The sequence below is a fragment of the Budorcas taxicolor genome, chromosome 19, assembly GCF_023091745.1.
Source record: "Budorcas taxicolor isolate Tak-1 chromosome 19, Takin1.1, whole genome shotgun sequence".
Taxonomy (NCBI): Eukaryota; Metazoa; Chordata; class Mammalia; order Artiodactyla; family Bovidae; genus Budorcas; species Budorcas taxicolor.
Genome location: NC_068928.1, coordinates 39,494,307 through 39,510,998, shown reverse-complemented (window position 1 = coordinate 39,510,998; position 16,692 = coordinate 39,494,307). Strand labels below are relative to the sequence as shown.

General features: G+C 39.5%; 1 protein-coding gene across 1 annotated transcript in view; it reads left to right on the top strand.

Annotated features, from left to right (window-relative positions):
- FBXL20 (F-box and leucine rich repeat protein 20) overlaps positions 1–16,692 on the top strand; it is a 93,341-nt gene that overhangs the window by 36,097 nt on the left and 40,552 nt on the right. Inside the window, exon 2 of the mRNA XM_052657606.1 lies at positions 15,606–15,667. Within this exon, the coding sequence (XP_052513566.1) occupies positions 15,606–15,667 (62 nt within the window). The remainder of the gene's footprint in view (positions 1–15,605; positions 15,668–16,692) is intronic.

Genomic DNA, 16,692 nt, shown 5'->3' with positions numbered 1-16,692 from the left:
GCAGTTTCACAAAGACACAGATCATAGGTACTGATTATGATTTCAGTAAACTGAGGATACAGAAGTTGATAATAAAAACGTCCAGAAAGAGTACCTTGAAGTTACAGTCGTGTCTGACTCTTTGCGACCCTCTGGACAGTAGCCCGCCAGGCTCCCCTGTCCATGGGGATTCTTTAGGCACAAATACTAGAGTGGGTTGCCATGCCCTCCTCTAGGGAATCTTTCCAGCTCAAAGATTGAGCCGTCGTCTCCCACATTGCTGGCAGATTCTTTGCTGTCTGAGCCACCACGGAAGCCCAAGAATACTGAAGTGGGTAGCCTAAACCCTTCTCCAGCGTATCTTCCTGACCCAGGAATCGAACCAAGGTGTCCTGAATTGTAGGCGGATTCTTAACAAGCTAGCTACCAGGAAGAAATTGTCTAAATGTGATAAGCATATTTTAAAAAACAGAGGTAAATATCAGAACTCACTACAAGATTTGTTAGGTATAGGGAGGATCCTACTGGTTTGCTAATGTTCTTTTGTCTTGGTTGACATTTTATATAAAAATTCAGTTGAGTTATATGGTATAGAGACTATATATATCAATCAATTAATAACAACCAGATATCTAGCTATATCTGACAGGCTTTGTTTAGCTATCTTGTTCTTAACAGTGCCACTGTCTTGTTCATCAGTTCAGTTCAGTCACTTAGTCATGTCCGACTCTTTGTGACTGCATGGACTGCAGCACACCAGGCCTCCCTGTCTATCACCAACTCCCGGAGTTTACCCAAACTCATGTCCGTTGAGTCGGTGATGCCATCCAACCGTCTCATCCTCTGTAGTCCCCTTTTCCTCCTGCCTTCAATCTTTCCCAGCATCAAGGTCTTTTCAAATGAGTCAGCTCTTTGTATTAGTTGGCTAAAGTATTGGGGTTTCAGATTCAACATCAGTCCTTCCAGTGAACACCCAGGACTGATCTCCTTTAGGATGGACTGGTTGGATCTCCTTGCTGTCCAAGGGACTCTCAAGAATCTTCTCCAACACTCCAGTTCAAAAGCATCAATTTAATATGCTGTCCAGGTTTGTCATAACTTTGCTTCCAAGGAGCAAGCATCTTTTAATTTCATGGCTGCAGTCACCATCTGCAGTGATTTTGGAGCCAAAAAAATAATGTCAGCCACTGTTTCCACTGTTTCCCCATCTATTTGCCATGAAGTGATGGGACCAGATGGCATGATCTTAATTTTCTGAATATTGAGTTTTAAACCAACTTTTTCACTCCTTTCAGTTTCATCAAGAGGCTCTTTAGTTCTTCACTTTCTGCCATTAGGGTGGTGTCATCTGCACATCTAAGGTTATTGATATTTCTCCCGGCAATCTTGATTCCAGCTTGTGCTTCATCCAGCCCAGTGTTTCTCATGATGTACTCTGCATATAAGTTAAATAAGCTGGGTGACAATATACAGGCTTGACATACTCCTTTCCCAGTTTGGAACCAGTCTGTTGTTCCATGTCCAGTTCTAACTGTTGCTTCCTGACCTGCATACAGATTTCTCAAGAGGAAGGTCAGGTGGTCTGGTATTCTCATCTTTTTCAGAATTTTCCACAGTTTATTGTGATCCACACAGTCAAGGCCTTGGCATAGTCAATAAAGCAGAAATAGATGTTTTTTTTTAAATTCTCTTGCTTTTTCAATGATCCAGCAGATGTTGGCAATTTGAACTCTGGTTCCCCTGCCTTTTCTACATCCGGTTTGAACATCTGGAAGTTTACGGTTCACGTACTGCTGAAACCTGGCTTGGAGAATTTTGAGCATGACTTTACCAGTGTGTGAGATGAGTGCAATTGTGCGGTAGTTTGAGCATTCTTTGGCATTGCCTTTCTTTGGGATTGGAAGGAAAACTGACCTTTTCCAGTCCTGTGGCCACTGCTGAGTTTTCCAAATTTGCTGACATATTGAGTGCAGCACTTTGACAGCATCATCTTTTAGGATTTGAAATAGTTCAACTGGAATTCCATCACCTCCACTAGCTTTGTTCGTAGTGATGCTTCCTAAGGCCCACTTGACTTCACATTCCAGGATATCTGGCTCTAGGTGAGTGATCACACCATTGTGATTATCTGGGTCATGAAGATCTTTTTTGTACAGTTCTTCCGTGTATTCTTGCCACCTCTTAATATCTTCTGCTTCTGTTAGGTCCCTACCATTTCTGTCCTTTATTGAGCCAATCTTTGCATGAAATGTTCCCTTGGTATCTCTACTTTTCTTGAAGAGATCGCTAGTCTTTCCCATTCTCTTATTTTCCTCTGTTTCTTTGCACTGATTCCTGAAGGCTTTCTTACCTCTTCTTGCTATTCTTCGGAACTCTGCATTCAGATGCTTATATCTTTGCTCTTCTCCTTTGCTTTTCACTTCTCCTTTTCACACCTATTTGTAGGACCTCCTCCATTTTGCTTTTTGGCATTTCTTTTTCTTGGGGATGGTCTTGATTCCTGTCTCCTGTACAGTATCACGAACCTCCATCCATAGTTCATCAGGCACTCTTGTCTATCAGATCTAGTCCCTTAAATCTATTTCTCACTTCCGCTGTATAATCATAAGGGATTTGATTTAGGTCATACCTGAATGGTCTAGTGGTTTTCCCCACTTTCTTCAGTTTGTCTGAATTTGCCAATAAGGAGTTCATGATCTGAGCCACAGTCAGCTCCTGGTCTTGTTTTTGCTGACTGTGAAGAGCTTCTCCATCTTTGGCTGCAAAGAATCTAATCAGTCAGATTTCGGTGTTGGCCATCTGGTGATGTCCATGTGTAAAGTCATCTTTTGTGTCGTTGGAAGAGGGTGTTTGCTGTGACAAGTGCATTATCTTGGCAAAACTCTTACTAGCCTTTGCCCTGCTTCATTCTGTACTCCAAGGCCAAATTTGCCTGTTACTCCAGCTGTTTCTTGACTTCCTACTTTTGCATTCCAGTCCCCTATAATGAAAAGGACGTCTTTTTTGGGTGTTAGTTCTAAAAGGTCTTGTAGGTCCTCACAGAACCGTTTGACCAGCTTCTTCAGTGGTACTGCTCGGGGCATAGACTTTGATCACCATGATATTGAATGGTTTGCCTTGGAAACCAACAGAGATCATTCTGTCGTTTTTGAGATTGCATCCAAGTACTGCATTTCAGACTCTTTTGTTGAATATGATGGGTACTCCATTTCTTCTAAGGGATTCCTGCCCACAGTAGTAGATATAATGGCCATCTGAGTTAAATTCACCCATTCGAGTCCATTTTAGTTCGCTGATTGCTAGAATGTTGACGTTCACTCTTGCCATCTCCTGTTTGACCACTTCCAATTTGCCTTGATTCATGGACCTGACATTCCAGGTTCCTATGCAATATTGCTCTTTACAGCATCGGACCTTGCTTCTGTCACCAGTCACATCCACAACTGGGTGTTTTTGCTTTGGCTCCGTCTCTTCATTCTTTCTGGAGTTATTTCTCCACTGATCTCCAGTAGTTCATATCAAGGTCTAATAGATTTCCTTGGTCTATTAACTTGGTATCACTCTTCCTTAATGCCTTTCTTACAAAGTTATTTATTCCTTTTCCCTTTTAAAGAATCTTTCTAATTTAGCATATTGTTTCTTTTTGTTCCTTTAAATCTAAAATATAATTTCTGGCATGCAGTTAGGATGTCTTGGGTACTGTGTACTTTGTTTCTTACATTATCTAAAACAGGGGAATACTTTTTCTACAAATAAGTAACATGGCTGTATTAAAATACCATTGCTTTGGAAATATTTCCATAGCAGTAAGATGATTTAGAATGTGTGTTTATGACTGAGTTGTAAAATTACTATCTGACATATGTCTTGGAAAATTCCACACATCCTGCCAGTTTTCAGTTTCTGGCACATTGACCAAAATTTGTACATGAGGAAATCAAACCGTACTTTCCCTTGATTTACCACGCCCACTGATAATATGAGATTCAGTTAAATGCTTGCTAATCCTGAGTCAGATCCCATCATGGCCTTTTTGTATCTACTAGTTCTTTTGTGTGTATGTAATGGGGTAGAGCTTCCAAAGAATCCTCTTGCCAATGCAGGAGACACGGGTTCAGTCCTTGGGTCAGGAAGACCCCAAGGAGGAGAAAGTGGCAACCCAAAGAACAGAATAGAAGTGTGTACTTATATTCTGAATATTGAATTGGTAGTGGATATTGATTTTGGTTAAATAAGCAGAAGTCAAGATAAAAGAAAATCTTGGACTATTTAATCAGATATTAGAAGGCATCCAAAGCAGAAAGTTTGACCTGTTAAGTAATGTATCTGTTTTCTAAATGTATCCCTTCATTGGTGCTTTTATCTAGGGATTTCTTTCTTGGGATAAATTTAGTCATGAGATGGTGATGCACTGGCAGCAGTTTGCTTCTAAAAAGCAATTATATTTCTACTAAGGACAAGGTGTTGGGTGGAGGAATTACATACTTATTTGGTTTTAGGTTTATTTAGCCATACAAAAATGTTTTTCCTCTTAAGATTTTGGCAAGAAAATCTAGCCAATTGGAAAAACATCTGGTGTTGGTTGAGTGAGGGAATGGCATAATCAGTAAAAATTACTTATAGGAAAAAACTGTTTAAAAAAACTCTGCAGCTTCAACTCTGGACTTCTCTATGGCAGTTCATCCTTAATCTCTCCCAGAAATTTTCTTCCCACCGAAAGATATTACCTATGTTGGGCTACTTCTGTATATCTCTAATTTTATTCAAATCTTTGAAATTTAGATCACAAGTCATACACTTTTTAAATGGAGAACCTGTTTTCACAGCTTTTGCTATCTAACAACCACTCTGAAACTTAGTGGCTTGAAACAGTTATCCAGCCTGGCAGTTCTTCTGCTAGTCACTCAAAAAGATCACTGGCAAGGCTGCAGTCCTCTGGTGGCTTGGCAGGGGCTTGAGCATCTAAGATGGCCTTACTTATAGTCTGAGATCTTGGTGTCACTGTCAGCTGGTACTCTTTTTCCACAAGGCATGTCATCATGCAGAATGTTATCTTGGGCTTTCTAACATAGTAGCAGGAGTGTTTCAAGAAGGTAAAGTTTCCTCTAAGGCTTACTTGGAAATCAGTGTTATGTTCATGCACACACCGTTTTTTTGTTTGTTTGTTTTTTGTTTTGGTCAGATCAAAAATCACATGAACTCAGATGCAAAGGGTGGGAAAATAGACTCCACTTATTGAAGGGAGGTACAGCAAAACCCCATTGCAAAAGGGTATTGTAGCAAGGAGGTAAGATTCTTTGGAAGCCCTTATTATAAGGTTCTACCATGGTCTGCCCTTTGGCTCCAGTGATTTGCATTCTTGTCACATGCAAAGCATTCTCTCCCAAGACCTCCAAAATCTTATCCAAAGACAAATAACCTGTTAAAAAAAAAAGTTTAAATAAACAATGGTGAATACCTGTAACTTATCAGTATCAAATTTAGAGGTGGATGAGGGTACTGATGCGAAGAACTGACTTTTGAAAAGATCCTGAGACTAGGAAAGATTGAAGGTGGGAGAACGGGATGACAGAGGATGAGATGATTGGATGATATCACCGACTCAATGGATATGAGTTTGAATAAACTTCAGGAGTTGGTGATGGAGTGGGAAGCCTGGCATGCTGCAGTCCATGAGGTCGCAAAGAGTCAAGACTCAGCTGAGCAACTGAACTGAACTGAACTGAACTGAGGGTACTTAACTGCAGTTCCTCTTGATCCAGAGACCTGTGAACTAACAAGAAAAGTTATCTGCCCCATACACACAACATACACTGTTACTCACAGAGATAAAATAACGGTAATATATAGTCCCCCAAAAGGGGGAGTAACAGGAGGCAAGGGCTTCGCAGGTGGCACTAGTGTTAAGGAACCTGCCTGCCAGTGCAGGAGACATAAGAGACTCAGGTTCCTGGGTCAGGAAGATCCTTGGAGGAGGGCATGGCAACCCACTCCAGTATTCTTGCCTGGAGAATCTCATGGACAACGGGGCTAGCCAAGCTATGGTCATAAGGTCATAAAGAGTCGTACACGACTGAAGCAACTTAGTATGCACACATGCTCACATCAGCCGTGAAATGTAGTAGACGTGTTGTCAGGGTCACGTACTGCAGCTAAAACAGAGCAGAACCCTGTGGTCCTTCTCCTCCATGTCCTCTGCCTGCCTTTTGTCTGTAGAAAATCTCTAGCTGAAGAGTAAGTTTAACAGAATCAACAAAATGCAGAAGCAAAGGAAAACAAACAAAACCAATAATTGTTCAGTTATTAAACAAAGTCAAGGGCCTTAAGTTCCTCTTCACGGGCGATAAAATCAAGATGGCACTGACGAGACCACTGCATAACCAATTTCAGGATGCCTGTCAGAGCTGACTGTAGCCCCCTCCCTTGGCCTATAAACACACCTGAAACTCCCCTTCAAAAGCTCTTGCCCAGGCACTTCCCTGGTGGCCCAGTGGTTAAGAATCTGCCTTGTAACACAGGGGATGTGGGTTTGATCCTTGGTTGGGGAACAACATTGCACGTGCTGCAGGGCAACTAAGCTCGAGTGCCACAACTATTGAGCTTGCATGGTATAGCTGGAAAGAAGCTTGCACGCTGCAATGAAAGATCTCGCATGTGGCAACTAAACCTACCGCAACCCAAAAATAAATAAATATTTTTTAAAGTACCAGTGAACAACCCATCCCAAACTAAATAAATCAGATAGCCAAATAAATTGCATATCTGAGTCTGGGGTCTAATAATTCAATTAAGGAAAAAAAAAAAAAAGCCTCTTGCCCACTGATTGTCAGTGGTAAGTTGGCCTTCTGACATGAGTCTACTCTGTCCCCTGGTTGCCTGCCTCTGAAATAAAGCATTTTCCTTTCCACCAACCTTGCCTCTCAAGTGTTGGCAAACAGTTGGATCTGACTTTTGGTAACACAGGAGCAGGAAGTGTGCCTTGATTGGGGCCCAGTTCTACTTCCTGGGAATGGTTCCCTAATCCACTGTTCTCTGTGATTCCTAGTACTGTGTCATGAGCTCTTAACACTGCTTTCTGAGAGGTTCTCCTTTTACATAAGAAATACCTTATGAAGCCAAGTAGCTTTCTCAGGGTGCTTCCTCCCTACAGAAAGTTGAGAGTCAAGAGGTCTCCTTTCATTTTAAATAGTCTCTGTCCCTTGTTGTAGTTGTACCCAGCAGGTACAACTTCCTTTAAAATTTCTGGGATTTTCTATGAATCTGATTTGTGTTATTCTATGTCCCAAAAGCTACATCATGATAACTCTTTTTAAGACAGACCTCCCCCTATTTTGGTTGTGTCTGTCTGCTGTGGCATATATTCCTTCTAGCTGCTTAGAGGCCATTGTGTCTGGTTGAGTCAGCTAGGCATGACTTTAAATTTTTCTGAATTAGAAGACAATTGCATAACCTTCGGTTAGGCAAAGTTCATATATATGATTTCAAAAGTATTATCTGTAAAAAAAAAAAGATAAATTGGACCTTATCAAAATTAAAAACACTCTTTTTTAAAAAAGTATTCTTTGAAAGATATAGATTAGATATAGATAAAGACACAGATATAGATTAAGATATAGAAATAACACAGAATGGGAGAAAGTATTTACAAGTCATAGAGTAGATAATGAATGTGTATTCAAAATATATTAATATAAAGAGCCCCTAAATCTAAGAATGGATGTCAGAGTTAGACTGTGAAGAAGGCTGAGCGCCGAAGAATTGATGCTTTTGAACTGTGGTGTTGGAGAAGACTCTTGAGAATCCCTTGGACTGCAAGGAGATCCAACCAATCCATTCTGAAGGAGATCAACCCTGGGATTTCTTTGGAAGGAATGATGCTAAAGCTGAAGCTCCAGTACTTTGGCCACCTCATGCGAAGAGTTGACTCATTTGAAAAGCCTCTGATGCTGGGAGGGATTGGGGGCAGGAGGAGAAGGGGATGACAGAGGATGAGATGGCTGGATGGCATCACTGACTTGATGGACTTGAATCTTGAGTGAACTTTGGGAGTTGGTGATGGACAGGGAGGTCTGGCATGCTGCGATTCATGGGGTTGCAAAGAGTCGGACCCGCCTGAGCGACTGAACTAAAATCTAAGAAATTAACTCAAAAGGGTAAATGATTTGAACGCACATTTCACCCAAGAAGTCATTTGAACGGCCAAACACCACATGAAAAGATGCCCAAAAGCATTAGTAATTAGGGAGACGCAAATTGGTACCATAATAACACCCCATTCAATTCAGTTCAGTCGCTCAGTCATGTCCGACTCTGCGACCTCATGAACTGCAGCACGCCAGGCCTCCTTGTCCATCACCAACTCCCAGAGTTTACCCAAACTCATGTCCATTGAGTCAGTGATGCGATCTAACCATCTCACCTTGCTCTCCCCTTCTCCTCCTGCCTTCAATCTTTCCCAGCATCAGGGCCTTTTCAAATGAGTCAGCTCTTCGCATCAGGTGGTGCCAAGTACTGGAGTTTCAGCCTCAACATCAGTCCTTCCGATGAACACCCAGGACTGATTTCCTTTAGGATGGACTGGTTTGACCTCCTTGCAGTCCAAGGGACTCTCAAGAGTCTTCTCCAACACCACAGTTCAAAAGCATCAATTCTTCTGTGAGCCCTCTTTATAGTCCAACTCTCACATCCATACATGACAACTGCAAAAACCATAGCCTTGACTAGATGGACCTTTGTTGGCAAAGTAATGTCTCTGCTTTTGAATATGCTGTCTAGGTTGGTCATAACTTTCCTTCCAAGGAGTAAGCGTCTTTTAATTTCATGGCTGCAATCACCATCTGCAGTGATTTTAGAGCCCCCCAAAATAAATTAGACTAGCTGAAATAAAGTCAACATTAGACTTCCATAGAGGTCCAGTGGTTAAGACTCCCTGTTTCCATTGCAGGGTTCAATCCCTGTTTGGAGATCCCAAATGCCCCGGATGGTATACGGACAGACCGGAAACCTTATACATTGCTGGTGGGAATATAAAATGGTACAGCTACTTTGGATAACAATTTAAAAGTTTAAAATAAACTTAACCATATGATACAAGCCATAAACTCTCCATTTTAGATTTTATCCAAGAGAAATGAGAATCTATTTCAACCCAAAGCACATGTAACAATTCAAATGTTGTTAGCTAGGAATGAATAAACAAAATTTGTAATTTCATACGCTGGAATACTATTCAACAATAAAAAGGAATGAACTACTAGTACATGCTACAACATAGATGAACTTCAAAAACATGCAGAATAAAAGAAGCCACGTCCAAAAAATTGCATTATTTTATGATTCTATTTTTTTTAATGCTCATTAAAGGAAAACCTACAGAGACAGAAAGCAGATGAGTAGTTACTTAAAGATTGATTGCTGATGGGCGTGAATGATATTTTGGGGATGATGGAATTCATCAAAACTGAATGGTAGTGATGGTTTGACAGCTTTCTAAATTTACTAAAAATTATTGAAGTGTACACTTAAAACCTTCCTGGTGGAAGGTTTTTAATGTTTTCCTGGTGGCTCAGATGGTAAAGCGTCTGCCTGCAGTGCGATCCCTGGGTCGGGAAGATCCCCTGGAGAAGGCAATGGCAATCCACTCCAGCACTCTTGCCTGAAAAATCCCATGGACGGAGGAGCCTGATGGGCTATAGTCCATGGGGTCGCAAAGAGTCGGACATGACTGAGTAATTTCACACTTAAAACCAGTGAATTTTATGCTATGTGAATTATGCCATGATAAAGCTGTTAAAATTTCTGTATACAGATGAAATACCATACCGGTGAAAACTTTGCAGTTATTACAACTATTTTTTAAGCAAGGGGATATAAGTTGAGTATCCAAACTTTTTTCTTCATGTGTTTTACTTGTTATATTTTATAATATTATTGTTATATTTTATAATATTATTCAGTCTGTTGCTGAAATAAATTCAAGTCATTTGCATGTTATTTGATGAATTTAGAGTAACATCAATTTATTAAATTCCTTTTTCCCTCCTTTCCTCTCATCTCCCTTCAGAACCATATCCCTCCTTTGCCTTTGTCTCCCTTCCCCTCCGCACCACCACCAAGATACAAAGTGAAAAAATCATGGAGGTCTGCCGTGAATTTGCAGTCAAAAAATATGTCCTGATCTGTTTGGTTAAAAATGACATTCAATGGTTCAGGAATTTATAGGCATTGTGGTGTTTACTGACCGTACTGTGGTGAACTAAACGGACAAGGCCCCCTTCGTTATTATATCAGAGCTTACAGTCTGATGTATTGGACACCATACCAGCCCAGGGTGCTTTGGGATTTTATCTGAGAAGGGAACAGTCACATCCAGTTAGGATGATTGGAAAAGGTTTCATGACACAGATAACATGTCCAGTGGGCATTAATCGATTTCTTTTGACAGAATAGGCAAGTTTGGTTGCACGGTTGCTCTAGAGAAGATAACATGAACAAAAAGCAGAGAGCTTGTTTGAAGAGATGCACATGGTCCTTCATTTTTGTTTTAGTTCTGTTTTCCTCCTCTTGGTCATACTGTAATTGCTATCTATAAATAAAAGTTGCTGCAATTTATAAAATGCACCATTATTTTATATATCACACACAAAAAAGCTTTTGATTTTGATTGTAAGATGCTTCCTAAATTCAGAAACTTTAAAATGTGAGAAAAGAATCTTAAAAATTTTTAATTGTGGAAAAATACATATAAAAATTGCCACCCTGTACTTTTTAAAGTGTGCAATACACTCAGTATTGTGCAACCGAATTAAATGACTTAAATATGATAGGAGTTTATTTTTCTCTCATATGTAAGTCCAAAAGTATGGTGTCTCTGTAGTCATCTGCAGGCTTTTTCTAGTTTTCTGCTTATCTCTAAACTGTAGTCTTCAGTTTCATGATACAAGATGGAGTCCAGTCATCCTGACCACATTTCAAACAACATAATTGAGGAAGGAGTAAAGAAGGGGCACACCCTCTCTCATTAAGGACACTCTAAGCCCCCTGATACTGTACACATCACTTTTTCTTATATCCCATTGGCCAGAACGTAATAAGAGATAAAGTCTTTACACACAGCCATGTGCTAGCTAAAAACTGGGAGTTCTGTTACTCTAGATGTGTAGAGAGGATATTGGGGGATACTAGTAATCTGTGCCAAAATGTGTATTAAATTTTTATTTCCTCTATAATGCTTGAATAATATAGGTCAGACCTTTTAATTTCTGGTTTTTGGAGTTGTTAGCTATACTTTAATCAGCAGGGGTCACTGTTGAAAAAGTGTTTCTTTTCCTATTTCCTTTATTAAACCCAGTTGCCATTTCCCACTCAGATCCTGGATTTAAAACCTCTTGAATTGGTTTCCTGTGTCTTTGTTGTGTGCTGAGCATTTAAATTCATAATGTTAGTAAACTAATTCCCAAAGTTTGCCAAAGATTTCAAAACTGATCGGGAAAGCTAAAATAATAGCCAAAAAATGCTTCTTCATTTTATTCAGGAGCTCTTTGTTATAATTACAGTTTATAAAAAGTAGTTTCACAGTTATATTTCTCAACTAGGTAATTTATAGAAAAACAATTACAGTTTTACACAGAGCAGTAATAAATGTTAATGTATGACAAACCAAATCACTTAGATTTTTAAAAACCTGAATATATAAGAATGTCCTATCCCTATATACAAGGGATATATTTATATATCTTATATAAATATATAAGAATGTCCCTCCCTGTAATAGGAGGGCTATTACAGTGTCTGTTTGTTTAGGGGATGATGTCCTACCTTGAAACAAATAATTGAGAGAGAATACTAGAGAATACTATAGTTGCTCTCATGTTCCCACACCACCCCCATCCCCACATCCTTGTAATTGTTTGCAGATAGATTATTAAAATAGGTAATTATATATCCCTGATGACTCAGACAGTGAAGAACTTGCCTGTAGTGCAGGAGATGTATGTTCAGTCCCTGAGTCTGGAAGATTGTCTAGAGAAGGGAATGGCAACCCACTCCAGTATTCTTGCCTGGAGAATTCTATGGACAGCAGAGCCTGGTAGCTATAGTCCATGGGATCACAAAGAGTTGGACATGACTGAGCAACTAACACTACATATCCACACATTAATATGAAACAAGATAACTAAGAATATCAGATGTTTGAACAGCGACTTCTCTAAAACTAATATCTAAAACCTTCACAAATTTTTCTGATTCATGTATCCGTGGTCTAATTGGTTTTGACATCTTTATATGTTGTATGAGAAATCTAGAGTTTGGATTCAGCTGAAATAGTAAGATGTCTAAAACATACATTCTATTGCTTCTGTGATCATGAACTAGAGTGGAAGCCATTTGGATTTCCTAGGAAACATCTAAAATTAATGTGTGTCTACCTCTAGGATTATTTTCTAAGTTCCATTGCTATGTCACTTTAAATAATAAAATATTCTGTGTGTTATAGGGTCCTTAATCCGTTTTTTTCTGGTCCATTGGTTCTCAGACTTCAGGAAGCATCAGTATCACCTGGAGGGCTTGTTAAAATACAGGTTGCCTCTCTTTTCCCTCCACCACATCTGGCACTCTGTTTCTGATGCTGTAGGTCTGGGGTACAACCCAGTTCAGTTCAGTTCAGTTGCTCAGTCGTGTCCGACTCTTTACGACCCCATGAATCGCAGCACGCCAGGCCTCTCTGTCCATCATCAACTCCTGGACTTCACTCAGACTCACGTCCATCGAGTCAGTGATGCCATCCAGCCATCTCATCCTCTGTCGTCCCCTTCTCCTCCTGCCCCTAATCCCTCCCAGCATCAGTCTTTTCCGATGAGTCAACTCTTCGCATGAGGTGGCCAAAGTACTGGAGTTTTAGCTTTAGCATCATTCCTTCCAAAGAAATCCCAGGGCTGATCTCCTTCAGAATGGACTGGTTGGATCTCCTTGCAGTCCAAGGGACTCTCAAGAGTCTTCTCCAACACCACAGTTCAAAAGCATCAATTCTTCAAGAACTTGCATTTCTAACAAGGTCCTGTTTGATGCTGATGCTGTTATTTGACCACAGTTTGTGAACCACTGATCTTTGTCTACTTGGAGTAGGATACATGTATGCAGAAGGGAGAGGAGGGAAATACAAATCTGGACTGGTGTCTTATACACATGATCTTTCCCAGGTACTCCCAGAACACTATTCCTTTTCCTCTTTACTTTTTCATATACCTCATGTTCATATAGAGACAACAGCGTTTGGCCTATTTAGGCTGAAGGAGTGTAGTGAAGGTCACTGTCGTGTCCAACTCTTTGTGACCCCATGGAGTATACAGTCCATGGAATTCTCCCAGCCAGAAGAGTGGAGTGGGTAGCCGTTACCTTCTCCAGGGGATTTTCCCGACCCAGGAATCAAACTGGGGTCTCTTGCTTTGCAGGCAGATACTTTACCAACTGAGCTACTAGGGAAGCCCATTTAGGCTAACTTAGGGGAAAAAATTGCTACTGGGTGTGATTTTTGTTCCTTTTTTAAAAAAATCTAGAGTTGTACAAGTTGTGTGAACAGTACATAGCAGATTTTTATTTTTTATCAGTTTAATTATTGTCTATATTCAAGTGAGCAGAAAGTGCCTTGCTGGGTATTTAATTAAATACTTTGAATATACAAGATAAAGAGTTTAGCATTTCTACTACAAAAGTGATTATCTTTTATATTTTGTGGATTTGAGTTGGGCATAGTCTGTTATGTTTGGTGCTTTAGTGATATTTTATACTTACAAATTTAATTTTTTCCAAAGATCTCAAGCTTAAGATACATATTGTATGCTAAGAAGTCCCCCAGGCAGGTCTCAACTTTTGATACATTTAGCTGTCTTTGCAAGACATTGTTATTTATGTCATCAACCCTAGATTATTGAGAGTATACTTTATAACTCCTTCATGCGTTCTTTCCCATAAGTGTACCCAGAGAAGAATGATGATGGAACTTCCCTAGCAGTCCACTGGCTAAGACTCCATGCTTCTGCTGCAGGGGACATGTGTTGGATCCCTGCTGGGGGAAGCTAAAATCCTGCGTGGTGTGGCCCAAAAAAAAACGAATAATCATAATAGTCAAGAGTCTTAGAAAATTAGAAACAGTGAAATTTGAGATTTGTTTAGGAGGAAATGTAATGACTTCACTTTGAAAGACTGCTTTACCAAAAAGGAGTATGATTTTTTTCTTAGTAACTTCGTTAATGGATAGAGATTTTAGGGAAGCAGATTCTTCTTTGATGTCAGGTAATTTCCTGAAGCATGTGATTGTCAGTCGGTGGGTTTATTATAACATAGTGTATTTGCTGCACTGAAACTTGATAGATGATCCAGCTTTCCACCAGCAATTCTGTAGCTTCTTTAAAATTCCTTTTTTCTCCAGCTTTTTTTTTTTTATTTCCACTGCCCCTATAATCTTACAGAGATCTGTATCTTTTACTTCAACTATAATTTTAATATTTCTAGCTTATCTCCTTGATGCCAGTCCAAATTTAGTATTTGCTTTTTTCCGTGTTCTTCATTGTAGAGCAGGAGACCCTTAAGTACAGAGATAACATCTTACTGTCTTTGTATTTCATTGCCTAGAAAGGTGCCTAATACTTACAAGATGTTCAGTAAATGTTCACTTCGTGAAGTCAAGAGGAATCTATGTAATACTTAATAGGAGGGACTGAACATACTCCTCAGTTTCAGTGATATGTGTGTTGTCTTTCCTGAGTTTTTATTGGATATATAGGTATTTGATTTTTAATGTAGCTTACTAGACAAGCTTATAGTGGAAGAAATTGTGGGTCTGTTTAAAAGTACCCTTTGTGAGTTATTTCATTAATTTGAATGATCCTTTGTGCATCCAGAATGCGTATGGTTGTGGTTATGAAGCATTATTAGTTTTCTGCATGATTCATAAAACTTGAAAGAGAATGTTCCCTATCCTAGGTTTCTGAACAACTCCATGAACAAATAAATACGAGTTAGATATGAAAAATAACCTTGCCTTAAGGTTTTTCAAATGGTCACTCTGTACTGATACAATTTTAAGCAAGTAAGCTTTTTGTAGCTCAGTTTCCGTATATGTAAAATGAAGATTAAGGGTCATAAGAAGGTTCAATATATTAATACATGAAAAAACCTAAAAATAGCACCTGGCACATAATGTCAGCCTTCTGGCTGCTATTAGTTAATTTTTTTCTAAAGATAAAGATAGCAAATTAAATGTCTCAGTTTCTGAAAATATGACTTTGGTTTATAACATCTGTTGTACTTATTCTCTTCTCTCCTAAGAGGATTACCTCTAAACTGTTGAAGTGAAGTGAAGTCGCTTAGTCGTGTCCGACTCTTTGTGACCCCATGGACTGTAGCCTACCAGGCTTCTCCGTCCATGGGATTTTCCAGCCAAGAGTACCAGAGTGGGTTGCCATTTCCTTCTCCAGGGGATCTTCCCGACCCAGGGATTGAACCTGGGTCTCCCACATTGTAGGCAGACACTTTACTGTCTGAGCTACCAGGTGGTAGTCTAAACTGTTGAGTTAAACATAATAAAATGTTAAGTAGCACTTGACACAATGATTTTGTTTTTGCAGATGTTCTCAAATAGCGATGAAGCTGTAATCAATAAAAAACTTCCCAAAGAACTCCTATTACGGTAAGTCTAACTTTATGGTGGTTTTCTTGTTGTGTATCACATTCACCTGTTTAGAATAATCTTAGAGTTTTTGCTCATTTTTGTGTATCTTTAGGATCTGGATTATCTGAATTTTAAAATTTATTGATGCCTTTATTAAACAGTCTTATCCTAGGAATTACAGCCTTTTAAAAATTTGCTTGAAACTTTCCTCTTTTACACTCGGGATTTTATTAGAGTAGCATAACTGAAAAAAGCACATTCTCTTTGCAAAATGTTGGAAGTTACTGTGTTCAGGGGCATCTTCTTGCTCATAGCTGCTACTGCTGTCTAGCCCATAACCAGTCCCTGCTTCAGGATGAAAAATATCTCGCTCTAGTGCTGGTAAAGAGTATTTCTGGCATTCCTAAGTATTTGCATGCTGAGTCCTCCACTAGATTGCAAGATCTTTGGAAGCAGGGATTAAATCCTAGGACTTAAACTTTGAAAATGTTAAGAAAAAAAAAAAAAGAACTGAATTGAACTTGAAATGGATTTTTTCCAAAAAAGTAAAAATACAAGCTGGTTGACTATAGTTGAAAGAACATCCTAGACTACCAGAGCCACTGGAAAATGCACTCTGAATATCTTGAGTATCCCATGAATTTCAGTGAAATTTTAGCCATCTTAAAGAAGAATATTTTGAAAACAGGTTATGTTCTTCATTGTTACCATAAACTGAGTACATTAAGACACACTTATTTTTAATATTGGGCTTCCCAGGTAGCGCTCCCTGCCAATGCAGGAGACTCAAGAGACACAGGTTCCATCCTTGGGTTGGGAAGATCCCCTGGAGTGGGAAATGGCAACCCACTCTAGTACTCCTGCCTGGAAAATTCCATGGACAGAGGAGCCTAGCAGGCTGCAATCCATGGGGCAGCAAAGGGTCGGCTATGACTGAGCGATCATGCTGTGATCATACTGTGTTTATGTTTTTATATTTTATTAGAGTTTTTCTGTTTTTGTCATGAAACTCAGATTGCTTACAGTGGTCTACGAGACCTCTC